Source organism: Patella vulgata, chromosome 5 (assembly GCF_932274485.2).
Source record: "Patella vulgata chromosome 5, xgPatVulg1.2, whole genome shotgun sequence".
In the NCBI taxonomy this organism is placed as follows: Eukaryota; Metazoa; Mollusca; class Gastropoda; family Patellidae; genus Patella; species Patella vulgata.
The window spans coordinates 76,776,061-76,803,979 of record NC_065883.2 but is presented as its reverse complement, the minus strand read 5'-3'; the positions used below and the strand labels follow the sequence as shown (position 1 = coordinate 76,803,979).

Sequence of the window (27,919 nt, the reverse complement as noted above, 5' to 3'; positions counted from 1 at the left end):
GCTGTTGATGTCGCCATGGTCACTACCAGCCAGACGGCCACCACATACTATAAAGAGAATCATATTAACGTTAACCGCTTATAGTCATTTGCATATTTCAGGGAAAATATCTAAATTTTCATGGTTTAATTCCAATATAACAACTCTTCCAGGTCCTAATTTTGAACTTTAAAAAAACGAAACGAAATGGAATCTATGTTTTAATCAGATTGGAGGACAAACGGACAAAAAGAACAAAATATAAAAATCTTTTACTCACTGGGATCGCCAGACGTCCAGCTAACGGTGAAGCCGTTTCCAGCCACGGAAGCATCAGAATAAAACCAAAGATAGAGTTGATTATGTGTACTGTTTAAAGAACCACCATTGGGCAGAGCTGTACCACAATATTTACCAATCATATGAGTTGAAGCAGAACCGCCATCATGTATCTGCAGGTAGTCATAGCTACAGCTCTGATGAGCTTCAAGGTCAAACCGAGTAAAGGTCAAGGTCAGCACCTTATTAAAAAAGAGACAAGGTTAAATTTAAGAGAAATGTTTGACTGTAATAATGATTTATAATCTTAGTATTCTCGAACATTTCCAGTTTGATCAAAGTAACAAGACAATCTTGAATGCCTACCCAGCACTGTACACGAGCTCACATTCAATCTTCTCTTGTACAGTCTAATTGGGTAATTAACGGTTCAGTTACTTGATAATAATAGTTACCTTTCCAGCTGTAGTCTCTATAACCCAGGCGCAAGAAACCGCATGAGGATAATTTGCACCTGTTGTTCGTGGATAGCTCAATGATCCAGTCTCTCCACGTAATGTTCCACCACAACCTGTAAATATCAACACGTATAAATCATGACAGGTATCATACACCAGACAGAACATGCTTCATTGTTCAGATCTCGTTTGGTTTTCTTCCCCAACTGATACGGGTAGTCACGCATTGTGCTATGAGGGAATTGTGTGTCATACCTCTCAATCGGTGATGCCTCTAAAGTGCATGCTTTATACCACTCAATCAGCTGATTCCCCGTGTATTATACTACTCTGTCATGCAGCTCCTTGGTCAACTAACCCTATTAAGCGCATGCATTATACCACTCGGCCACCTAACCCTTAAAATTTATGTGTAATACCACTCTGCGACGCTGATTCTCTAAGTATGTCTGGTATAATCAGAGATATAAAGGGAACTTACTCTGCTGTGTTTGTTGACAGGTAGGTCCAGTATAATCTGATGAACACTGGCAGCTGAAACTACCGAGACTGTTGACACATGTTCCACCATTCTGACATGGATTACTTAAACATTCATTCACGTCGGATTCACAGTTCCGTCCAGTATATCCAGCATTACATATACAGATATACGCAGTGCCAGACAACTAAATAATACCGAGAGAATACGAATGGAATTAAACAGTGCCAGGCAATTATATAATACAGAGACAAGAGAAATGGAACTAAAGGACAATATTAGTGTCAGTCATTATTACATATGAGGTAGAGCTCGTTAATTACATTCCAAATATAATTTTAACATAGAGATTATTGCTACGGGAGATGTGTAACAAGCACGTGAAGAAATGGGAAGTGACGCCAAACATGACAAACACGAGTTATCCTTCTATATAAATGACTGAACTAACAGACACACGATCGAATTTCATATGCCATGCAGAGTTTGTTTTGAGTTAGATTTTTTCTGGACAGCGGCATTTCGCCTACTCTTCTTCAAATTCAAACAGCCAACGGTTCCGGTACGTGCACGCCAACAATGTACATGGGACCTCAGTATTTGGTCCCATCTGAAGGACTAGACACTTTGACAGACAACTACAGTTAAAACGAGAGAAGACAAACAGAAATGAAATGAAATGGTTTTTTTTAAAATGGAGTTAAAACGTCCTACTTTTCTGCACCAACCGTGAGAAATTCATTGGGATACTTTCCTTGCCACTGGGGATCACGTGGCTAAGTGGGTAAGACGCTGACTCGCTAGCCTGGAGGTCAGGTGTTCGATCCCTGCATTGGCCGAGAAAGTTCATCCAGATTTTCCGGCGTGGTTCCCCCTTGTCAGTGATGCAGGACCGAGGGCCTGACAAGGACAGCTGTCTAGTCCTTCGGATGAGACGAAAAACTAAGGTCCCGTGTATATATTGGAATGCACGTAAAAGAACCCTTGGCAGTTGGAATTCGATATAAGAGTAGGCGATAGTGCCGCTGCCCGGGCAAAATTTCCCTCATAGCACACTGTATGGCGTATGCCCGTCTTCATTAGCCCGCCCAGTATAAGAGCAGAACAGTAGGACGTTAAACCCCATTTCATTTCATTTCATTTCCTTGCCACTAATTAACATGCACGAGACCTAACTTAACTAATGTGTATATCCAGTTCAATTTCCAAATAACGTTAAAACAATATACATGTATATTAAAACCAAGGTTCTCTAATCTGATTAAAACACAGATCCTATTTCGGTTTTTTTTTTTTTTATAGTTCAAAATTTCGTTTTACTTGTCTGGAAAAGTTTTATATAACCCACATTCTGGTGGGTTAGCCAATGGAACGGTCTGTTACGGCGAATTTTTGGCGTGAGGTGCACGGAACTGTGGATAACCCACTAGAAACATCAACGCTGATTGGTTGATCAAATGTCTGATGTCATAGTGTCAAAAACCGGTCGGATGACCTCTGACACGACCTTCCACTAAAACAGGTCAGATCTTCATGTAGTAGAGGCCATCAAAAGTATAAAAATACGAATCTGTATTTTAATCGGATTGGGGGTTGTCTGGATATCAGAGTGAAAACAAACCTGACAGGCTCCGCCATGTTGACATGGATTGGTAGCACATGGTCCAACTGTTGGTGTTTGTCTGATACAGCCCGTATTACCTACACCATTACCAGCATACCCTGCTGGGCACGTACACGTTCTACCTGCTATACCTGTTATATATAAAAAATATAGAAATGAAATGAAATGAAATGTTATGGGGTTTAACGTCCCACTGTTCTGCTCCTAAACTGGGCTAATGAAGACGGGCATACGCCATACAGTGTGCTATGAGGGAAATTTTGCCCGGACAGCTGCAGTACGGCCTACTCTTGTATCGAATTCCAACTGCCAATGGATCTTTTACGTGCACGCCAAACCTCGGTTTTTCGTCCCATCCGAATGACTAGACAGCTGTTCTTGTCAGGCCCTCCTCCGTCCTGCATCACTGACAAGGGGAAACCACGCCGGAAAATCTGGATGTACTTTCTCCGCGAATGCAGGGATCGAACACCAGACCTCAAAACAATATAGAAATCAATCATAACAGATAAATATCTAGACAGATCAATATTTAGACAGGTCAATATCTAGACAGAACAATATCAGACAGGTCAATATCTAGACAGAACAATATCAGACAGGTCAATATCAGACAGAATATAACAGATCGATATCTAGACAGATCAATGTCTAGATGAAACAATATTTAAACAGAGTATAACAGATCAATATCTAGACAGTTCAATGTCTAGATGAAACAATATCTAGACAGAGTATAACAGACCAATATCTAGACAGAGTATAACAGATCAATATCTAGACAGATCGCTTTCTAGACAGAACAATATCAGACAGGTCAATATCTAGACAGAATGTAACAGATCAGCATCTAGACAGATCAATATCTAGATGGAACAATATCTAGACAGAGGGAAACCTGTCCTAAGCCACTAACAAGGGGAAACCAAACTGGAAAATCCGGGGGTACTTTCTCAACCAACACTGGAATCGAACCCTCGCCATCCTGGTTTCTGAGATTCTGTTACAGAGGTTCGTGTAGTATTTTTTACAGAATCAGGATTAAATTTATTTTACCTGGAGATTCTCGACACGTGGCTTGACTGTAACATCCACCATTATTTACGTTACAAACTCCAACCCAGTTACATGTAACTCCGTTACCTTGGTAACCTGTAAATACACAGAAAATACATAAATACTTAACTATTATGTTCTTTTAGTCAACTGTATTTGAAACTAGGTCTGGTTAGGTTATTTAGGAAAGTGAAACTAGGACTTACTAATGTTATTCACTATTTCATTAAGACAGGAACAACCAGGATGAGAGAGAGAGAGAGAGAGAGAGAGATGGGAGAAAACCCACCAGGTAGGACCGACCACCTTATTTCTTGTCATGTACTAGTGGGGCAGGGGATTCAAAACCTTGAATCAATGACAGACCTTATGATCTTCATGTAATGTGGACCTGTTAAAGCATTTGGTCACCTAGCCCCCTACTCCCATCCAACCGCCCTTTGAACAAACCAGAATGTACTGTACTAACCTGGAGGACTAGAACAACCAGACAGTAATTACCTGAAGGACTAGAACAACCAGACTCTACTAACCTGATGGACAGGCACCACATCTTCTAGAACCTCGTGTATTAATACATTCGACTCGAGGAGCTTGTGAACAGCCGCCATTACCAGTCAAACATTCGTTGATATCCTGACACGTAAAACCATTTCCCGTATAACCTGGTAATATATTTTAAAGTGTTATTAACAATGTCCAGATATTATGAGAGAATTTTGCCCTGTCAGCAGCATTCCATCATCTCTTCAAATTCCAACTGCCAGGGGATCTTTAATGTGCACGCCAATGGTATACATGACAGAGATGGGGTTTAATGTCCACTCCACACAGACAAGGTCATTTCGGGACTAACATATGATTTAATTTTATTTCAATAATTTGAATGCGCGTAGGCGTCTTTAGCCGTGGGAGTAAATCGGAGGACCCAGAGAAAACGCACGAGAAAACCTACTCCAACTCCCAACTAACTTACATGGCCGCTTTCCGGTCATAACCAACGTTCTATCACTTCAGATATCTGCTTATAATACCTCTCTAGACAAAGGATGATCGAGGAGATTATGCAGCTGGCTATATTACATCATACCAGATTAAACGTTCAGTACAGATTGCTTACAAGACAAAGGGCATTACATAACCCAGACCAGCGATAGTAACTAATGACTTCATCATGAACGTTGGTCGTGTCAAGCTGTTAGTGCCAATGTCGACCATCTGTGGGTCATAATATGATAAGGATGTTTACAAGACACGTGGCCGTTGGTCGTGTCAAACCAGTGACAAGGTCGACCACCTGTGGATCATAATATGATAGGGATGTTTCGATCTTTTTCATGTTTGAAAGGTGTTCATTGACATTTTCCTAAATAATCTCCAATTGTGTATCACCGTGTACACATTGATGTACATGTAAAAGAACCCTTGACAGTTGCAATTCGGTATAACAGTAGGCAGTAGCGCTGCTGTCGGGGAAAAACCTCCCTCATAGCACACTGCATGGCATATGCAGAAGAGTAGGACGTTAAACCTCATTTCATTTACAATCATAACCTCACCTGAACACTAACCCTTATTGAGTGCATGTACAATACAGGTAATATGAGATGTATGACAGGTGATAATAATTTATAAGAACTTACCTGTAGGACATACACCACAACGAAAACTACCAGGGATATTTATACACTGTACTGGAGGATCTCGTGAACATGATGCAGCCTGACCTGAACATTCATCAATATCCACAGTACAAGCAGGAGATGACGTACTCTTCGTCCAACCATCGTCACAGATACATTTATATTTAGGCTGAAAGACAAATAAACATCCAGGGTTTAACATCCAGTCTCAACACAACTAGACAATAGGGTTTAACATCCAGTCTCAACACAACTAACACATATTGAGATTAAAGACAGGGTGTAATATCCAGTCTCGCAGCACAACTAGAACATTTTGAGGTTAAAGACAGATCAATAGGGTCAACACAACTATAACATATTGAGATTAACATAATATATTATACATAGGCTCTATGAGATATATGATGTGTAAATTCCGCTCTCAACACAACTACATAATATTGAGACTAAGAAAGTATATTTTTATGTCAAACATGGGGGTGTTAAGAAATGGGAGGAAACCAGAGTTCTGTGAGATTAGGCAGGACAGGGGGCTTGAAGGAGTGAAATGGGGTTTAACATCCACTCAGCATAGACTATGAATGTCAGAACACATTTGAATCTATCGCAGGTCATCTTTACTTGATAATTTTATTTTAAAATAAAGCACAAACCTGATTGGACAGAACCCTTGCAACATTAACACAAGTTCCATGTCCACATAGTTCTGACTGTGAGGCTCCCGTACAATCATCGTGAGACTCCGTACAGCGTATTCCATGCCAGTTAGCGGCACAATGACAACTAAAAAAATATAAACATCAAATATCTCTACAATATTTACCTTAAAACAGCTGTTTGTTGCATTTCTTGGACAACATCTAATTTTTCCCTGACATGTGCTAAAAGTTATTTCAGCTTTAATTAAGAGAGAGAGAGAGAGAAATGGGGTTTAACGTCCACTCGACACAAACTAGGTCATTTCGGGACTAACATATGGTTTAATTTTATTTACATAATTCGCTTGCGCGTAGAGATCTTTAGCAGTGGAAGGAAACCGGAGGACCCGGAGAAAACCCACGAGGTTGGACAGGTGACCCTACTCCTTGCCACGTACAACCGGGGATTCGAAACCACGCCAGTCGACTCAATGACAGACTTTATGATACAGCGCGCGCACGCTAACCATTCAGCCATCCAACCCCCCCTTTAATTAAGAAAACTAATCCCCAAAATGATTGGTAGAAAACGACCCATGTTTAATTCAACTGGATTCAAAAGAGGGTCATAAAGAGAGACAGAGAGAGACAGACAGTTAACCCCCAGTTAACCCTTTAGTATTGTTGTCAGTAGTTACCATGATCTCTACTATTTATAAGTTTTTTCTTGTCGCTTTCAGTTACCATGGTTACCATGATAAATACTGTTTATAAGTTTTTTCTCGTCGCTTTCAGTTACCATAGTTTCTACTGTGTATTATAATCAAACCTACCTGAAACTTCCAGGGGTATTTGTACAAGTTGCACCGTTCTGACATCCCATATCTGTTCCCGCATAAATAGAACACTCGTTAACATCTGTTTCACAGTTATTACCCTAAAATATAGAACACGCTAAAATATAGAACACCCATTGACATCTCTTTCACACCTATTACCCTAAAATATAGAACACTCATTGACATCTGTTTCACACCTATTACCCTAAAATACAGAACACTCATTTACATCTGTTTCACAGTTATTACCCTAAAATATAGAACACCCATTAAAATCTGTGTCACGAACATTACCCTAAAATATAGAACACCCATTAAAATATAGAACATTCATTAACATCTGTTTCACATGTATTACCCTAAAATACAGAACACACTAAAATATAGAACACACATTAACATCTTTTCACAGGTATTACCCTAAAATATAGAACACCCATTAACATCTGTTTCACAGGTATTACCCTAAAATATAGAACACCCATTTTAAACTCCCATTAACACCAATTAACTTATATACTGATGTCAAACAACCATCTCCTTAACATCCAAGACATTACCTAACCTCTATTTTTTGTAACAGGAACTAGGGTCCAAGACATTAACAGGAACTAGGACCAAAGCGCTCCTCATCAATTGTTCTTCTTCTTTTTATTAGGGTCCACGCGCTTTAAAAAATAGCCCAAGTAAACTTGGCATTCTTGTTCCTTGGACAACTGCAGATCGATTGATGGACTTTGAGTTTTAATATGGCATAATAATTCCAAGATGACGTGAATTCTTTCTGACCTCAAATTGTGCTTTATTTATATACTAAAATCTTGTTATCATCAAGAATATTTAGGAAATAAAAAAAAAAAAGATTACCTGCCAAGCGTTGGGACATTTACAAATAAAACCATTAAACAGATCCAGGCATGTACCTCCATTACGACACGGGTTACTATTACATTCATTATTGGTTAATAACTGAAATATAAAATGGCTTTACGTTTTAGGAAGGCAGGTTCCACAATATTTTAAAATAAGGGGGGTTGGATGGCCGAATAGTTAACACGTGCGCGGTGTTTGATAAGGTCTGTCATTGAGTCAAATGGTGTGGTTTCGATTCCTGTAGAGTCTCCCACTGCTGAATGAAGACCCCTTCGCGCAGGCGAATTATTGAAATAAAATTGAACTATGTGTTTGGCCCAAAATGAGCTAGTCTGTGTCGAATGGACGTTAAACTGCATCTCTGCATATCTCTCTCTCTCTCTCAATATCACAAGGAATGAAGGAAAAGTCAACATGAAATATTGGTTTATAAAATGGTGTAAAATTCTTACCGCTTGTAGTTGGTTAACAGTAGTTCTTAAAGTGTTAACCTGAAAATAAAAAACATACAAAAATTGTTCTTTATGTCCATCAAAATATACAACCATGCCAATATGGCCGACTCTAATACTCTGCCATGTCAAAATGGCCAACTTTAATATATAACCTTGTCAATATGGCCGACTTTAACATATACAACCATGTCAATATGGCTTACTTTAAAAGACTAGTACGTCAATATATCAGTTAACCAGCGGCTGCCAGGCAGGAGAGATGGATAGAAAACAACCTAAAACGAAAGTGATTTTTCCTACAATCAAGGGCAATACTTCAGGAAATTACAATTCGATATGCGCGAATATCGAAAGTAATCGAGATCTTTGGGTTATAAACTTACATTTCAAGTTTCAACAAAATCGGATCAAAATTGTAACCTCTATAGGGTCCACAACCATGATATATACCATATTTTTACGCAATTTGAGAACGAGGGGCGGCCATTTTGTCTGTCAGTTTTGGGCCGATTTGCACGAAATCCGAACTCAGCCGTCCTTAGGGTTTAACGGTGATATAATAATAGGTTTTTTTTAAATCGGATAAAAATTATGACCTCTATAGGGTCCACAAGCTAAAAACGCGATTTTTCGAACAATCAGGGGGCATAATTCAGGAAGTTACGGTCCAATATGCGCAAATATCAAAAGGAACCGAGATCTTTGGGTTATAAACTTACATTTCAAGTTTCAACAAAATCGGATAGAAATTGTGACCTCTATAGGGTCCACAACCTTGATATACCATATTTTTACGCTATTTGAGAACGAACAGCGGCCATTTTGTCTGTCAGTTTTGGGCCGATTTTCATGAAATTCGAACTCAGTCGCTCTTAGTGTGTAACGGTGATATAATAATACGTTTTTTTAAATCGGATAAAAATTATGACCTCTATAGGGTCCACAAGCTAAAAACGCGATTTTTCGTACAATCAGGGGCCACAATTCAGGAAGTAACGTTCCGATATGCACGAATATCGAAAGGAACCAAGATCTGTGGTTTATAAGCATACATTTCAAGTTTAAACCAAATTGTGACCTCTACAGTGTTCACAAGCTAAAAACATGATTTTTCGTACAGTCAGGTGCCATAATCCATGAAGTTACGGTCCGATCTTAGGGTGATAAACCTCTATTTCAAGTTTCATTGAAATCGGATAAAAATTAAGACCTGTAGACTGTTCACAAACAATTGTGGACGGACGAACGGACGGACGGACGGACAGGGGCGACGACAATATACGTCCACATAAAAATAACAATTTGATTAAAATACAGATCTATATTTTGTTTTGTTTTTTTTTTTTTGTCCTTTCGATGGCCTACATGAAGATCTGACAAGTTGGACTGGAAGGTCGTGTCACGGTGTCGTATGAGCGGCTTTTGACCCTATGACGTCAGGAATTGACGTTTCTAGTGGTTTACATACAGTTCTGTGCAATGGCATGCCAAGAACTCGCCGTAACAGATGGTTTTATTGGCTAATCCCTCACTTCAACAACCAAAACACCGGTAATATATAACAATTCTTCCAGATCCTCGAGTAGTGACGACAAGTTAAACAAAATTTTGTACTATAAAAAAACGAAACAAAACAGGATCTGTGTTTTAATCAGATTGTTAAAAATGGTCGACGATAAATCTCGTTGGTTTAAAACCTATAACATTCACAAAGTGCTGACAAATAAAATCATGCATTTCATTAGATAACCTAAAGATAAGGCGTATTTATATTGTAAATAGTTTAGTTATCCTTTCGATGGCCTACACTACATGAAGATCTGACCAGTTGTACTTGAAGGTCGTGTCAGGGGTCGTACGAGCGGCTTTTGACCCTATGAAGTCAGACATTGATTAATCAATCGGCGTTGATGTTTCCAGTGGTTTACCCACAGTTCCTTGCATGGCACGCCAAGAAGTCGCCGTAACAGACCGTTTCATTGGCTTATCCCTCATTTCAACCAAAATGCTATTAATATAACAACTCTTCCAGATCCTACATCATCCTAGTGTAGTAAAGACAAGTAAAACGAAATTTTGAACTATTAAAATGAAACGAAATAGGATCTGTGTTTTAATCAGATTGTGCAAAGACGTGGTTGTTTTCATAACAATACTTTATCACCCAATAATACATTCTACAGTAGATATCGCTTGTGTGATAATTTTCATAATTTACTTCGATACCTCCTTAGGAGATATCGCTTTACATGAATTTGATTGGTCAGTTGAAAAGGAACTACTTTTTTTTATTTTCAAAGAAGACTTCATTTCTTATTAAAAGTAAATCTTTTCTTTATTAAAAATGACCTATTCCTTTTAATTGACCTTGATGGAAATACTGGGTCAATATAAAGGACTTTGCAATGGTTGAATTGCTGTCAAAAAATGATGTATCATTACGCCGTAATGTAAACAGGTTCAGTAAAAGTGAAATCTACAGCAAAGAATTATATTTATTTATTTGTGCCTGTAAGAAAGGGTAGGGTGATAAATAAAATCTCCTACTCGTCTTTTTTTATATCAAAAAATATCAACACTCGTTGATAAAGTAAAAAAAAACTCGGCAGAGCCTCGTTGATATTTTTTGATATCAAAAAAGACTCGTAGTAGATTCTCTATTTAACAAACGGTGGATGTAGCTGTTTTTCATAAATAACAACAACAGTGGATGTAGCTGTTTTTCATAATTAACAACAACAGTGGATGTAGCTGTTTTTCATAATTAACAACAACAGTGGATGTAGCTGTTTTTCATAATTAACAACAACAGTGGATGTGGCTGTTTTTTTATAATTAACAACAACAGTGTTACGTGAACAAAATGCAACATGGAATAAAAGAAGGAAAGATAAGCTCGCGTCACAAAGTTTACTGGCATTGACAATAAACATCTACCGGTACATGCACAGAATATCTAATCTAAGGGCCATCACAAGAGTTTACTGGCATTACAATATTAGCTTCTATTGACAATAACCATCTACATGCATACAATATCTAATCTATGGACATGCATGTGCATTATCATGAATTTTACCCGAGATGTTAATCTGCGTATTATTCTCGATGATGATCTCCCTGGTCCTCTCCTTCGAGTCTGGTGAATATAAAAATTCAAACAGATTTTGATAATTATAGATTAAATTCACAGTTTTTGGTTCAATTTTAATACAATATTCACTTATTGAACATAACATAAAATCATACTGAAATCAACTCACAGGTTAGCTACTGATAATTTTCAAAATAACTTTTGGTGCATTGAGGCATTTTTCGTGATTTTCTTTATAATTTGATATGAAATGAAATAGGTTTAACATCCTTTTTTTTGTTTACACAGCCGTGTTCCCGTCTACTTTTTATGGGATTCGACAGAACAGCAGGGAACAGCGTCTAGTTCATCAGGTGGGGCGAAAACCAAAGTATGCGTTGTTAGTTGAAATTCAGTGAATCGTAGGCAGAAACGCTGGTTGCCAGGCAACATAACCCTCATACCACAACGTCTGGAGTATACCAGGCTTCGTGGTGCAGAAATTTCGATTTATTTTATTTCACAGAGAGAAATGAAATGAAATGGAGTTTAACGTCCTACTGTTTTGCTCCAAACTGGGCTAATGAAGACGGGCATATGTCTTACAGTGTACTATGAGGGAAATTTTGCCCTGACAGCCGCACTACGACCTACTCTTATATCGAATTTCAACTGTCAAGGGATCTTTTATGTGCATGCCAATGTGTACACGGGACCTCGGTTTTTTGGATCGTCCGAATGACTAGACAGATGTCCTTGTCAGGCCCTCTGTCCTGCATCACTGACAAGGAAAAACCACGCCGGAAAATCTGGATGCACTTTCTCGGCCAATGCACGGATCGATCATCTGACCTCCTGGCTAGCGAGTCAGCGTCTTACCCACGAAATGTTGATTTAATATGAAATGAAATGAAATGGAGTTTAACGCCCTACTGTTCTGCTCCTATACTGGGCTAATGAAGACGGGCATACGCCATACAGTGTGCTATGAGGAAAATTTTGCCCGGGCAGCGGCACGATCGCCTACTCTAATATCAGATTCCAACTGCCATGAGATCTTTTACGTGCATTCCAATGTATACACGGGACCTCGGTTTTTCGTCTCATCCGAAGGACTAGACAGCTGTCGGCCAATGCAGGGATCGAACACCCGACCTCCAGGCTAGCAAGCCAACGTCTTAACCACCTAGCCACCTGATTTAATGACTGTATTGTCAGGTTGACAGTATGATTCTAGAGAGAATAATAAGTGAATATTCTACTAACTTGAACCAGAATAAAACCTACCTCTGTCTGTAAAGCTGTTGGTGTTGTTGACCCCTCTAAGGTCGTCACCTGAAATAACATGCAGTCACATGCAACATGCATATATAGATCATAATATAAAAGGGGCGTGTCACATGATGTGGGCCCGGGGGAGGGGCGGGGCGAATTGAAAATAACGAGCAGACATTCTGAATATGAAGAAAATTCATTTGAATAAAGAGGAACAATTTGAATATAAAGAGGTACAATTTGAATATAAAGAGGAACAATTTGAATAAAAAGGGACAATTTGAATATAAAATGGTACAATTTGAATATAACATGGTACAATTTGAATATAAAGAGGGACAATTTGAATTTAAAGAGGTACAATTTGAATGTAAAGAGGAACAATTTGAATATAAAGAGGTTTGGATATAAACTGAGGAAATCTGAATCCAAACGGATCTCTTTCAACATAATAATATGAAGGCGGTCAATCGGAAACCAAAGGTTTTTTTTAATATAACAGGGCGGGGTTCACGGTTTAAGAAAGATAGGGGCAATCTGAATACAAATGAGGCAGTTTGTATACAATGGGGACACTCTGAATGTAAGGGGCCAATTTGGATTATAAAGTGGTGCAATCTGAATCCAAAGAGGGTCTATATAAGGAAATTTGTATACAAAGGGAGAAAGTTTAAATATAAATATAGCAGTACAATTTTAATAGAATAGAGTTAAGTGGCGTGGTTTCTATTCCCGGCTTGTACGGGACAAGGAGTAGGGACGCCTGTCCAATCTTGTGGGTTTTCTCCGGGTTCCCCGCTTTCCTCCCATTGCTAAGCGTCTATACCCGTGTTTCTACTGCTGAGATTCTAGGGGTGGAGAGAGGTTTAAATGAAACCTACCAGTGTTTTTACTGCTGGGATTCTGGGGGTAGAGAGGGGTTTGTATAAAACCTACCCGCACTTTTTACTGCTGAGATTCTGGGGGTGGAGGGGGGGGGGGGTATATGAAACCTACCTGTGTTTCTAATGCTGAGATTTTTGGGTTGTATATGAAACCTACCCGTCTTTTTTACTGCTGGGATTCTGGGGTGGAGATGGGTTTATATGAAACCTACGCGTGTTTCTACCGCTGAGATTCTGCGGGTGGAGAAGGGTTTATATGAAACCTACCCGTCTTTCTACTGCTGAGATTCTGCTAGTTATTGTATTAAGTTGTGATTTAATGGCACCTGTTGGTAGATTCAGACTATTCTCAACAGCTGATAATCTTGTGTTAACGGTCGTTGGTACCTGGAGAAAAAAGATTAATTAGATCAGGTGGGATATATTATTGAACAGCTGATAATCTCGTGTTAACGGTCGTTGGTACCTGGAGAAAAAAGATTAATTAGATCAGCTGGGATATATTATTGAACAGCTGATAATCTTGTGTTAATGGTCGTTGGTACCTGGAGAAAAATGAAAACTTTATTTCATTTATTGACAAATTAGATCGAGTGGGGTACATGTATATTATTTATTCAGGCTTTATTTTATTCATTACAGTCAAAGCCCAGCTTAATTGTGTGTTACACATGCGTGCTATTCAAAAGGATATGAAAAAATCTTTTTGTCGCGTTAGGGGCCCCGCAATTCTAATCAGGCCCAGGGCCCCGCTCCAGTTAAGCTGGGCTTTGATTATAGTAAACAAAGAGCTGTTGTTTGTCGAGTAGTCATGGAGCAATGTAAGGAAAACTGAACACATGACTAGAATGGGGTAATGTCAATAACAAATAGAGATAGGTTGTCAGGCAACGAAATATAAGCCCACAGCAGCCAAGTCGTTCAAGCAGTCAACAAGGTTTGTCGCATATTTTTTATTTTGTCAAAGAAAAAATACAGATGAAATTCTAAGAAGAGCTAAACCTAAAATATCAAGGGCTGTGTCGCTGCAATAGTTGCCTAGCAATGACTTACTGTAAAGGAACCTGAATGTAAGCCATTTTTTGTTTGGCACAATGTCAGAATAATGTGTTTAGATGACATTTGAAGAAGAGCTTAGCCATGCAGGCTAAAGCGATCCTGTGACAGTAAAAATCTTTTAATGATAACCTAGACATTTCATGCCTCCTGAGAAAGGGTCGCTGATTAAACATTTACTAGTAAAAGAAAAGACCCAAAATCTGGACTAAACAAATATGCTGGGTCGACAAATATATATGTTGGGTGGAACTAGATTTTTGGATCAATTCATACAATAAAGGAATATATTCTTTTGGTCAACCCCTTGTATGCTACCACAGAAAATTGGGAACCAGGGGCCTGTTTCACGAAATTTTAACTAATATAAAATCCAAATTTTAGTAATTTGATTGGATAATATTAGATTGATTTTAGTGCTTAACCAATCAAAATTGAAGTATCTACTAAAACTTGGATTTTACCTTTAGTTAAGATTTCGAGAAACAGGGCCCAGATCTGAATATTCCCCTGGATTCCTCTCGGAGAACGCTGATAAGCCATAGAGAATCTAGTCAAGGGTCCCAAAACACTAGACAATCGCGGCCCCCAAATAAAATACAAAGGTTTTTATCTTGGGTTTAATTTATCAGAGATACGAAAGAGAAACTTACTGCATTTTGATATGTAGTCAGATCATTTCTAAGACTGGTTAATTGAGTAGCAACAGTTCCAGTTGGTTGCAGATTATCCAGTCTATTAGTTAATTCTGTTAAACGCTGTCCGACATTGTCAGGAATCTAAAATAAATTAATTTGTTATATACACTGTAAGATGAATTGACATCATCCCAAATTAGATCCATATTTTGTTCATACCTCTCTCCCTCTACCTGTGTACTACACAATTTAAACTCTGGCCCCGAGTTCCCAAAGCATTCTCAGACTTAAGTAAAGAATTTACTCAAATTTCAATCACTGTTTATGAGAAATATCTTTGATCTAGAAACAAAAAAGTTTGCACATAGTTTCTTATTGACGTATTTGACACATTAAAACAACAAATGTTTTATAAAGGGCTATATTTTAGTTCAAATAAAAGGCGAATAATTTTGAGTAAATTCTTAACTTAAAGGAGCTAAGTCGCTAATATTTGGGACCTAGAAATTGACACAAATGGGTCGCAAGGCAAACAAAAATGTAATATCATGTTTCAATGTCGAAAATTTTGGATGATATTGAGTTAGAGACTTAGCTACTTTAAGTCTGAGATTGCTTTGTGAACTCCGTGAGGGTTTTCTACCTCTCTGCTTATTACTATCAAACTAATGTAGATTAAACTACAGTCTGATTAAAACACAGATCATATTTCGATTCGTTTTTTATAGGTAAAAATTTTGTTTTGCTTGTTTTCACAATATTAGGATCTGGAAGAGTTGATATATACAAGGCGCTCTAGTTGATATGAGGAATTAGCCAATGAAACGGTCTGTTATGGCGAGATCTTGGCGTACGGTGCATGGAACTGTGGGTAAACCCCTAGAAACGTCAACGCTGATTGATTAATCAATTTCTGACGTCATAGGGTCAAACACCGCTCGTATGACCCCTGACCAGACCTCTCAGTACAACTGGTCATATCTTCATGTAGTGTAGGCCATCGAAATAATTAAAAAAAACGAAACGAAATATAGATCTGTATTTTAATCAGATTGGTTGAACTATGGAATGTCAGGATTTGAATAAATATTTAAAAAATACCAAATGCTGCAGGGGCGTGGTGACCCAGGAACAAGACCCCATCCGGGCCCCCAAAAAACAATATATATATGTATGTGTGTGCAGGGTTTGGGCAGGTGGGGGGTGGGGGGGTTAATATCTGGCTGTGTGGAATTGCTAGAGTGGATTTGTAGCATATTGGACCCACGGTATATGTTTGACACTGGTTAAGCAATATGATTATGATTATAATGTTGAAAACCGCATTGAAACCGCGTGATTTTTTGCCATTGCGTCTCTCTCACTTATCCCCAAGGTGGATGCAAGGAGGTGGTTCACATACCGTTCTTTTATTATGGTAGGTAAGGTAGTTCACCTACAACATATTTTGCATCTTTACAAAAGGAGGGGAGGGGGTGTATAATATTTCACCTGGACGAAAAGTATTCAATTAACATTTTTCCCCTCTCACCTAAGAGAAACGAAATGTGAAATAATAATTATTGACTTTAACCAGTTGTATAAATACTTACATGTGTGGGAGCATTCTTTAACTGATCAATGTCATTTTTATTTTTAGTCACCTGAAACAGATAAAAAAAAAAGGGGTCAAATACGGTAAATCATCATATAGTCTGAGATTAGGGCTCCAAGGAATCTCATATTCCTGAAGCAATGGTCAGAGACATCCCCCCCTGGCCATTGCTGGATTGACTTCTGATACTTGCGCTTTTGAGGGAGTGTGTCAATTCTTCTCGTTCAATCAAATCTATCCCAGCAACATGATAGCCCTTCGTTTAATCTGGGACCTTCCCTAAAACATTGGACAGTGATTTAAAGTATTAAAAGCGGTGAAAGTATTGTTCGTCTTCGAACAGTATTGTTTACATGCTATTCTTTTTGATAGCCTCGTTTGTCACGCAATTAATTTTTCTGCAATATTCTACTATGCACTAATTAATTGGGCATAATAAATCGTGAGTCATGGTGTAACGTTATGTAAACATATTTGGTCCAATTTGGAACTCTGTTTAAAGCGTAATGATATTGTTACGCAGTTAGCTATTGGTTGTTAATCGGACTATCGACCAGTCATAACTTGGAACAGAAATTTGCTTCCTTTACAACAGTGTTAAGTAGAATTAGGTCTAATCAAACAAAACACTGCGAGGAGTATGGAGATTGGTATACTAGGCTATGTAAAATACCATGTGAGTACTATTCATTGAACAACAAGATTAGGGATCAATTGGAAAAATAATGGCGGGGAGAGAGAGACAGGGACTAACATATGGTTCAATTTTATTTCAATAATTCGCTTGCGCATAGGGGTCTTTAACAGTGGGGGGAAACCGGAGGACCCGGAGAAAACCTTCGAGGTTGGACAGGCGAATATAATGGCGGACAGATCCTGCAATCAGTTTGGGATCAAAAGAATTTTGCGATCACACTATAATTCAGTTTTAGAATTTATTGGATGGTTTAGTGAATATAAAATATTCAGTACTTCTAATAAAATAAAACCAAGTACGAACAATCCAAACCATTAGACAAAATTCCTAAAAAAAAACGATATAGGCAAAATGGTGTAATCAGCATATGGACTGTTCACCGTGTACAAAATACACGACAAACAGCCCTACCCTAGCCTTGTCCACTCGGAATTAGTGGTCTTATATTGTCAGTTGTCTCCCCTTGATGGGCAATAATTTTTTGGGGATCGCTGACTTTAGTTCTATGCAACAGTCCAATCACAACTAAACACAGTGGAAGTGGAAGAGAAAAGACAGCGACAACAGGTAACGTAAACAAAGGAACTATAAAAATGAAGGGTCTGCAACAGTTGTCTTACTCTTGTTAGTTGTCTCCCCTTGCTGAACAATAAAATTGGATCGTTGACTTCAGTTCTATGCAACAGTTCAATCACAACTAAACACAGTGGAAGCGGAAGGGAAAAGACAGCGACAACAGGTAACGTAAACAAATCCGCTGCCAAAAATTATGAAAATTGAATAAAACAAAAACACTTGAGGATAACTTCTACACCGTCCGTACTCGTCAGAGATAATAAAGGGAGGTAACTATTACGTTAAACCATATTACAGGTGACCTGTTTAATTCACATGCTAATTTCTGACTTTACACTTTTTTTTATGTAAAAAAACCCAAAACAACAAAATTTAAAAACCCGAGGCGCGATGAAGAATACATCTCCAAATTAAATGGCAGTGTCCCGTCGGGCGCCAGCCGTCAACACGATACTTTGGGACAAGCGTCTGGTAATTTTCATTTCTAATGTTATGTGTGCAATGGGGGAATGGAAGCATAGGCATACGGGTCGGCTTTTCTTCCTGGGGGGGGGGGGTGCTGTATCTTTTAAGCCCGAAAAATCCTGCGGCGAAAACGAAGCGGGTCTACAAGCTGTGACTTTGCGGGGCGGGGGCCAGATTTAGGGCGCCATTTATACACCAACCCCACAATGAATGTCAACAAAATACTGGTTGTAACACTGAACATTCCGGTAGAACATAAGGCGTATTGCCTATCATACTCCGGAAGCAACGACTGCAAGTTTTACAACATCCAGCCGTTGCTAGATTGGTCTGAATTCCTCAAACCGGTACGGTATGTGCCTTTACCATAGACACATTTACAGCCTTTGAAAGTTTTTTGTGTTTTTTTGGCAGCCAAACTTACCGCCTCCCCCGACCCAAAAAAAAAAACGTTCTTGAAGAACAGAAAATTTTGAAAATTGGAGTCAATTTCCTGGCATTAGAGGTTATAACTGGGAGCAAATTCTTTTTCTTATGAACAAGAGGATCAGAAATGGCTCAGTATCTCGAGATCTGCCTGTTTTGTGAGAGTCGACAGATAGTGATGAGATAGTATAAGACCACAGATGGTGCCAGGTGGAATCGATCGCCGTCCGTAGTTTGAAAAAGAATCAGACAGCAACGTATTATATGTAATTAACCTTTTAATTTTTGGGGACTGGGCCTGAAAGTTTTAATCAATTTCCTGGCATTTTAGTTCATTGATGGGAGCACATTCTTGTGAAATAGAGGATGATAAATGGAACAGAAACTCGAGATAACTGTGAATATGATAGTGATGACATAGTATAGAACCACAGAGGAGTAGAAGAATGATGAAATAATGGAATCGAGCGCGCGCAAAAAAATTTAGATAGCGACGTATAATATGTAACTGGGCTATTATTTTGGGGGGGACTAGACCAATATAACTTTGCTACAAACTAACCGTAGTAAGAGCTCGAAAAATAACGGCAAGTATCTAGCGGAGCCTATTTTCTAGAACTGCAGTTTGCGAACTAGATATACTGAATCATTGCATCACTCCATCCAATTGCCAGTAAAACTCATGGGTTTCGGTCACTTCATTTAAAAAAAAAAAAAAAATTGATGATCGCCCCAAAAAAATTGTTTTGCCCGACTCTTTGATTTTACACCAACGTGTATATACGGGTGAATCTAGATTTTTCGTACCATTCGAACGACAAGGCAATAATTGAAATATCAGTCCTACTCCTGGCTTGAGAAATCCACGTCGGAATTCAAACTAAGGACTTTCTAGCTGAGAGATCAGGCCCCGAGTTCCCAAAGCATTCTCAGACTTAAGTTAAGAATTTACGCAACTTTCAATCACTGTTTATGAGAAATATCTTTGATCCAGAAACATAAAACTATGCTCATTTGATACATTAAAACAACAAAAGTTTTATAAATGGCTTTATTTTATGATCAGTAGTGGAATACCGCGTTTTATCAGTGAAATAAAAGTGTTATTCCACTGGCTAGTTGTTTTTACCTAAAATGATTGTAAAATCATAAAATAAATAGAACATTTGTCGTTTTGTCGTGAATAACATATTTTATTTCATCTCTAAGCAAGAAAACGTTTATATTATATAAGTGTTCTTGCTTCTTGATGAAATAAAATATGTTATTCACTCTAAAACGACAAATATCCTCTATATAATTTAGTTAAAATTTGGCGAATAATTTTATGTAAATTCTTAACTTAAGTCTGAGAATATTTGATACATTAAAACAACAAAAGTTTTATAAATGGCTTAAGGCGAACAATTTTGAGTAAATTCTTAACTTAAGTCTGAGAATATTTGATACATTAAAACAACAAAAGTTTTATAAATGGCTTAAGGCGAACAATTTTGAGTAAATTCTTAACTTAAGTCTGAGAATATTTGATACATTAAAACAACAAAAGTTTTATAAATGGCTTAAGGCGAACAATTTTGAGTAAATTCGTAAATTAAGTCTGAGAATATTTTGTGAACTCGGAGCCAGTATTTAAAGGGTCAATACCACTCTTGTTGTAACTGAATAATATGTCCCAATCTTTATTCTGGTCAACAAATTGTACTATTTTACAATATTTCAATTAATTGATGATACAAATTTCATATTAACACACCTAATTTCAAAAATTTGAAAAATTCAACATAATGGTTTGAAACGATATTTCAATTAATTGATGATAAAATTTCATCTTAAAACACCTTATTTAAAAATTTTGAAAAATTCAACATAATGGTTTGAAACGATATTTCAATTAATTGATGATACAAATTTCATCTTAACACACCTTATTTAAAAATTTTGAAAAATTCAACATAATGGTTTGAAACGTCTAACGTAAACCTTTTCAAATGAAACTTTGATTTAAAAATATTTTCGGACCCTCTGGACAAGTAAAATAGGATGTAATGGATAATTTACACAACAGGTAGGACACTTAAACATCTAGTACTTAGATAGAGATATTATTTATTTTCCGGAGCTTTCAAGCCAGCAAGAGTGTTATTGTCCCTTTAAAGCCGCCCAATTATTTCCAATCTGTTTAAACTACAGATCTATGTTTCGTTTCGTTTTCTTTTTTTTATACTTTCGATGGCCTCTACTACATGAAGATCTGACCGGTTGTAGAGGAAGATCGCGACAGAGGTCATACAAGCGGCTTTTGGCCCTATGAAGTCAGACATTCGATTAACCAACCAGCGAGGATGTTTCTAGTGGGTTACCCACAGTTCTTTACACTTTGCGCCAAAATCTCACCGTAACAGACCGCGTCATTGGCCAATCCTTCATATCATCCAGAACGCAGGTTATATAACAACTCTTCCAGATCCTGGTGTAGTAAAGACAAGTAAAACAAAATTTTGAACCATAAAACACGACACGAAATAGGATCTGTGTTTTAATTAGATTGGATTATCTCAACTCAATCGTGACGTAAGCAAGTAATAATATATTTCCCAGTTGAACAAAACCACTTGAGGCAGATTTTCAATAAGTTGTTTCTACAATTTTTTTTCGTTGAAATTTCTTACTTAGACAATATTTTATTGTATCTTCACACCCAACAAGCCAGAATAAATGTTAAATATGGAGGAGTGAATCCAATATTTGACGTTTATTCAGAAATAAAACAAACAGGCGGTTAAATTCGTTTAAAGATACATTATTTAATAGTTTTATAAAAGAGTTGGCCATTCTTGCTATACTAATTCAAAAATAGATGATAATAAAATAAAATGTTGAAACTTTCAGTCAAATGACTTTGTTTTCGATTATCAAGTAACATGCTCAATGGCTATGGTAGCCTCGCGTGGCAGGCCTTTCATCACCAGTCTCCAGTAGTGACATCGCGACTAACGGTAAACGTTAGCTAGGTCCGCCATAAATGGACGACTGTTTAAATCCAAACTGTAACCAAGCCATCCGTGGGACTACAGAGTTGATTTTGTGCTTGTCGTGTAAATAAAGGTATAATCAATCATTTCTATAGCATCTGAAGCCTAAAGAAAGATTTGCAATAGGCAGGTTTAGCCCTTGCATAATGTATGTTTAAGAGTAGGCCTTTAACTAAAGATAACGTTAACCAAGAGATACATACCGCCCCTAGACTGTAATTAATATATAGATATATCAGTGATAAACAAATACCATGGTCATGGTAATCTGATCTTATTCTACATCTAAATAACTTTCATCTTTAACAACACTATGTTTAAACAAAGTTCAGAACGGCGTAATTTTGTCTCGGTACAGTACAACCCAGGACAAGCGGCTCGATTTCGTAACGTCGTAATTTAAGCTGAGTTTTGTCTTCGGTACAGTGCAAGCCATGACGAGGAGGTCGATAACCTTGTCATCACACAGCACATTATACTTGAATAACGTGGGATATGAGAGATAGAGAGAGAGAGAGAGAGAGAGAGAGAGAGAGAGAGAGAGATGTAACGTCCCCCTGACACAAACTAGGTCATTTTGGGGCTAAAGGATATGAAAGAGATTGAGGTTTATAACCCAATAACACATTCTACAGTAGATATCTCTTAGCTTAAAATGAATTTTATTGGTCCATTTAAAAGGAACTACTTTTTTATTAAAAAGGAACTACTTTTTGGATCCAGTAATATTGATGGGGAAAAGTTCTCAATGACCATAAACAATTACAATACTCCCCATAACCTTAATAAAGGAAATATCAGGTCAATATATAGGACTTTGCAACGTGTTTCTTGCTGTCAAAAAATGATGTATTACTACGCCATTATATAATAAGGTTCACTAACATTAAACCTATAGCAAAGAATTATATTTATTTATTTGTGCGCGTAAGAAATGGTTGTGTGATAAATAAAATCTACTCGTTTGGGGTTTTTTTGGGGTTTTTTTTGGTTTTTTTTATTTTAATATCAACACACGTCAGTAAAGTAAAATAAAAAAAACGATGACAAAAAAGACTCGTAGGAGATTCCCTATTTATCGTCTATTCCACACAACTGGGTCATTTCGCGATTACATAAATATGATATAGATTGATTTCACCCAATCGCATGATTGCTTAGTATTGGGTGGATGGAACTTTTCCCGAAAATTTGCTCTGGTGGCAATCTTTGCGGTTTACCGCGCGAACAAAAATTCGGCCGCGTTGGCGTTCGCCATCAGTATATACGATTTCACTGGAATATCAGTTAAGCAATCAAATGCGGTCACCGCGTTAGTGGTCGTGTTGGCGCTCAGTATAAATGGACCTTTATATTTTAAACCGATTTGATTTCTAAAGTCCCGTTGTGTATAGAATTATCAGCGAACATTCTATCAGTTAATTCATTGAAATCGTTCAGTTTGTTTTCGATTTTAAGATTTTATCGCTCAGGGCCCTGTTTCTCGAAATCTTAACTAAAGTAAAAATCCAAATTTGAGTAGATACTTCAATTTTGATTGGCTAAGCACTAAAATCAACCTAATATTATCCAATCAAATTACTAAAATTTGGATTTTATCTTAATTAAAATTTTGTGAAACAGGCCCCTGTACGGGTCTTCATCTGGTCTGATTAATGGTGATAGTACCAGATGAATAGGGTTAGGGTTGGGGTTAGGGGGATGCCGTCCACCAAACTGATTTCTGGTTATTCAGATGGGACGATCAACTGAGGTTCTGTGTATATATTGGCGTGCACGTAAAATAACCCTTGGCAGTTTGAATTTGGCCTAAGAGTGGGTCGTAGTGCCGCTGTCCAGGCGAAATTCCGCTCATAGCACACTGTGTGGCGTTTGTCCGTCCACGCCACTTCAACACTAGCCCAGTTGTTGCTGAACGGTATCTCAATTCATTTCATTTCATTTCTAGGGGGTGGATGGCCGAATGGTTAGCGCGTGTGCGTTGTATCATAAGGTCTGTCATTGGGTCAACTGGCGTGGTTTCGATTCCCCGGTTGTAGTGACAAGGAGTAGGGTCGACTGTCCAACCTTGTGGGTTTTATCCGGGTCCTCCGATTTCCTCCCACTGCTAATAGCATATTAAAATACATTTGAACCGTGTGCTAGTCCCGAAATGACCTAGTTTGTGACGAGCGGACGTTAAACCCCGTTTCTCTCTCTCGCATTTCTTTTCTGATACACATAAAAACTAGAAACATACTTACCGCGTCAGCAAGGTTTGTGACGTCACTGTCACCAAATTTTATTTTGCCGCCATTTATAGATTTAAATGTGATGTCATGGTTGGTGCCAGTTTGAAAGACAAGATGGCCGTTCTGGGTTATAATCCGGGGTCTGGAAATAAATTATTTGAGTGTTACCATGGTAATGATGAAGTAGGTTGCTTATACAGAGGGGGTAGGGGTGGGGCAAATGGTTAAATGTCAATGATTCAAGTGGTTTCGAATCCCTGCTTATACGTGACAAGGAGTAGGGTCGCCTGCTAAAGACCCAACACGCGAGCAAATTGTTGAAATAAAATTGAACCATATGTAAGTCCTAAAATGACCTAGTTTGTGTCGAGTGGATGTTAAACCCCATCGCTCTCTCTGGTTAAACAGAAGACATTTCGTCATTTAGATTTCTAGACCATTTCGAATAAACGTGAACCGTGTAACACGCTCGATATAAAACGAAATTAAGAGGGAGAGAGAGAGAGGGGGGGTGGGTGTGGTTTAACGTCCACTCGACACAGGCTAGGTCATTTCCGGTCTAACATATGGTTTAATTTTATTTTAATAATTCACTTGCGCGTAAGGGGTTTTTAGCAGTGGGAGGAAGCCGGAGGACCCGGAAAACCCCACGAGGTTGGACAGGCGATCGTACTTCTTGTCACGTAAATAGCAATAAGGGTTGGGAAGACGTACCTACTTATTGTCACGTATCAGTTTGGGATTGAAACCACGCCACTTGACTCAATGACAAACTTTATGATCTACATGCGTTAGACCACTTGAAGGGGGTCACGGTGGCTAAGCGGGTAAGACGCTGGCTCGCTAGCCTGGAGGTCGGGTGTTCGATCCCTGCATTGGCCGAGAAAGTTCATCCAGATTTTCCGGCGTGGTTCTCTTTGTCAGTGATCACGTGGCTAAGTGGGTAAGACGCTGGCTCGCTAGCCTGGAGGTCGGGTGTTCGATCACTGCATTGGCTGAGAAAGTTCATCCAGATTTTTCGGCGTGGTTTCCCCTTCTCGGTGATGCAGGACGGGGGGGGGGGCTGACAAGGACAGCTGTCTAGTCGTTCAGATGGGACGAAAAACCGAGGTCTCGTGTACACATTGGCGTGCACGTAAAAGAACCCTTGGCAGTTGGAATTCGATATAAGAGTAGGCCGTAGCGCCGCTGTCTGGGCAAAATTCCCCTCATAGCACGCTGCATGGCGGATGCCCGTCTTTATTAACCCAGTCGGAGCAGAACAGTAAGACGTTAAACCCCATTTCACTTGTATACATGACATCTGGCCATCATTATATTCAACTTGAGGGGAGGAAGGGTATGGGGGTAGGGGTGGGAGGGGTATTGAAGATAAATCTTTATTAACCCAGTAGGACGTTAAACCCCATTTCATTTAATTTCTTAAACAAGTGAAGAGGCGTAGATTACGACTTATATAGAAACCGGTTAATAAAACTAGTAAGTAAAGATATTAGCATAAATTATGTACCTAAATAGATATACCCAAGGTATTATAGGTCAACAACATGCATATATAATATACCATATATTAAACATAGTCACGAACACCCTCATTAGGTGTAAAATACGGTAGATACATTAGATCTTTCATATCATATACACTACAGTAGACGCTTACGGCTAGAGGGTGCTACGGTGTCGAAGTGGGTAAGACGCTGGCTCGCTAGCCTTGAGGTCGGGTGTTCGATCCCTGCATTGGCCGAGAATGTTCATTCAGATTTTCGGACGTGGTTTCCTCTTGTCAGTGGTGCAGGACGGGGGGCCTAACAAGGACAGCTATCTAGTCGTTCGGATGGGACGAAAATCGGAGGTCCCGTGTATACATTGATATGTAAGTAAAAGATCCCTTGGCAGTTGGAATTCGATATAAGAGTAGGCCATACAGTGTGCTGTGAGAGACATTTTGCCCTGGCAGCGGCGATACGGCTATATCGAATTCCAACTGTCAGGGAATCTTTACGTGTATCTGGGACCTCGGATTTTGGGGCCAAGCCGTGCTATGGGAGAAATTCGGTCGGCTACTTTCCATCGAATTATACTATACGAGACCCCGATCTTCCGACACACCCGAACGAGTAGACAATAGTATTGTCGGGCCCTTGAGAATTCCCACGGAACCCAGGGGCATAAAGTTAGTGGTGGAAATTCGAAAGGGAAGCATTAGTTAAAAAATTAAATAATAATTAATATTTTTAGTAGCAGTAGATTTTATGATTTTTTTTTTTTTTTTGATTTTTTAAAAAGTGGTTGTGATTTCGTATAATATGACCATGAGATTCAATATTTGACATGTGGTCTGATATTAGATATGTATTATACACGGTATTTTATTGGAGTGATTAATATTTACACCATTTACTCAAGTGGTGTGGGTTCGATCCCATGTTTGTACGTGACAAGGAGTAGCGTCACCTGCCTAACCTCGTAGGTTTTTCTCTGGGTCGTCCAGTTTAGTTCCTATGCACGCAAGTGAGTTTTTGAAATACAATTTACTAAATGTTTCTCCTAAAATGACATGGTTTGTTTTCAGCAACAGTGCAAAATTCATTCAATCAATGAAAGAAATGACCGCAAATGGTTGAGATTAACGCACGCTGACTAATATAAATATTTGGAGTTGTCTTCTGATGAAATAAAATTAATAACCATCCTGAAATCGTCCCTATGTCTTCCACAGATATTGCCATTTTAAATATAATTTAGAAATTTGGAATATAATTTAAAAACGTAGAATAATTTTAATTTTAGAACAATTTGGAAAATATAACTTTATCATTTAAAATATAACTTTATAATTTAAAATAAAACTTGATAATTCAAAATACAATTTAAAATACAGTTTAAAATATAATTTAAAATATAATTTAAAATACAATTTAAAATACAATTTAAAATATAATTTAAAATATAATTTAAAAATTTAAAGTATGATTTAAAATATTCTAAAAATGTACTACTTAATTTAAGATAAAATAAAAAAAAAGTATTTATTATAATAATATAAACAGTCTAGCCATTTCACTTCCTTGAAAATATAATTTCGCCTCTAAGTACATGTAGTATATTCTTAAAACCAGTAGTATATTCTCAAATCAAGGTACGTGCACGTAAAAGATCCCTTGACAGTTGGAATGCGATATAAAAGTAGGCCGTTGTGCCGCCGTCCAGGCAAAATTTTCCTCATAGCACACTGTATGGCGTATGCACGTCTTCATTAGCCCAGCATAGGGGCAGAACAGTAGGACCTTAAACCCCATTTCATTTCATTTCATTTCAAATCAAGGTATATAACTGAACGATTTCTATTTTCTACAAGAATGCAAATTGGGATGTTAAATGTCTATGATTCCGAACAAATTCAGGCGATATTCATAAAACGTTTGTTTAAAATGTAAGTTTCCATTGCATATCATTCTTTTTGTAAATAAAAATTAAATTAAAATTCACAGGGAAGAAAAAATGTTATACTTACTGATCCGGTATGATTTCTCGTTTTTGTCGTGAATTTTGTGATGTTGGTGAAAATATAGAAAATAATATAAAAAGGTAAAGGCAAGGAGTCTTCCAGCGTGTCGACCCCATCTCTATGGTTTGACGCC

At 38.1% G+C, this 27,919-nt stretch overlaps 1 protein-coding gene across 1 annotated transcript; it reads right to left on the bottom strand.

Moving 5' to 3' along the window:
- Window positions 1-251: 251 nt before the first annotated feature.
- LOC130012923 (cubilin-like) lies at window positions 252-27,919 on the bottom strand. The gene is made up of 17 exons (XM_056101076.1): window positions 27,793-27,919; window positions 24,291-24,420; window positions 16,847-16,897; window positions 15,270-15,395; window positions 13,828-13,947; window positions 11,408-11,467; window positions 8,326-8,364; window positions 7,868-7,969; window positions 6,995-7,098; window positions 6,177-6,306; window positions 5,521-5,689; window positions 4,411-4,542; window positions 3,878-3,973; window positions 2,819-2,952; window positions 1,198-1,384; window positions 714-829; window positions 252-500 (listed from the first exon to the last, which is right to left on the bottom strand). The coding sequence occupies exons 1-17, from the start codon at window positions 27,900-27,902 to the stop codon at window positions 252-254; spliced, it is 2,055 nt and encodes a 684-aa protein (XP_055957051.1). The 5' UTR covers window positions 27,903-27,919.

What these genes read in the sequence shown, in the direction of transcription:
- LOC130012923 (XM_056101076.1), bottom strand. Translation starts at nt 27,902, where the DNA reads ATGGGGTCGACACGCTGGAAGACTCCTTGCCTTTACCTTTTTATATTA. An exon ending in TACGCAGATTAACATCTCGG is followed by an intron (nt 8,365 to 11,407) that starts GTAAAATTCATG and finishes TTTTATTTTCAG; the next exon opens with GTTAACACTTTAAGAACTAC. An exon ending in ATGTGGTGCCTGTCCATCAG is followed by an intron (nt 3,974 to 4,410) that starts GTTAGTAGAGTC and finishes GTGTATTTACAG; the next exon opens with GTTACCAAGGTAACGGAGTT.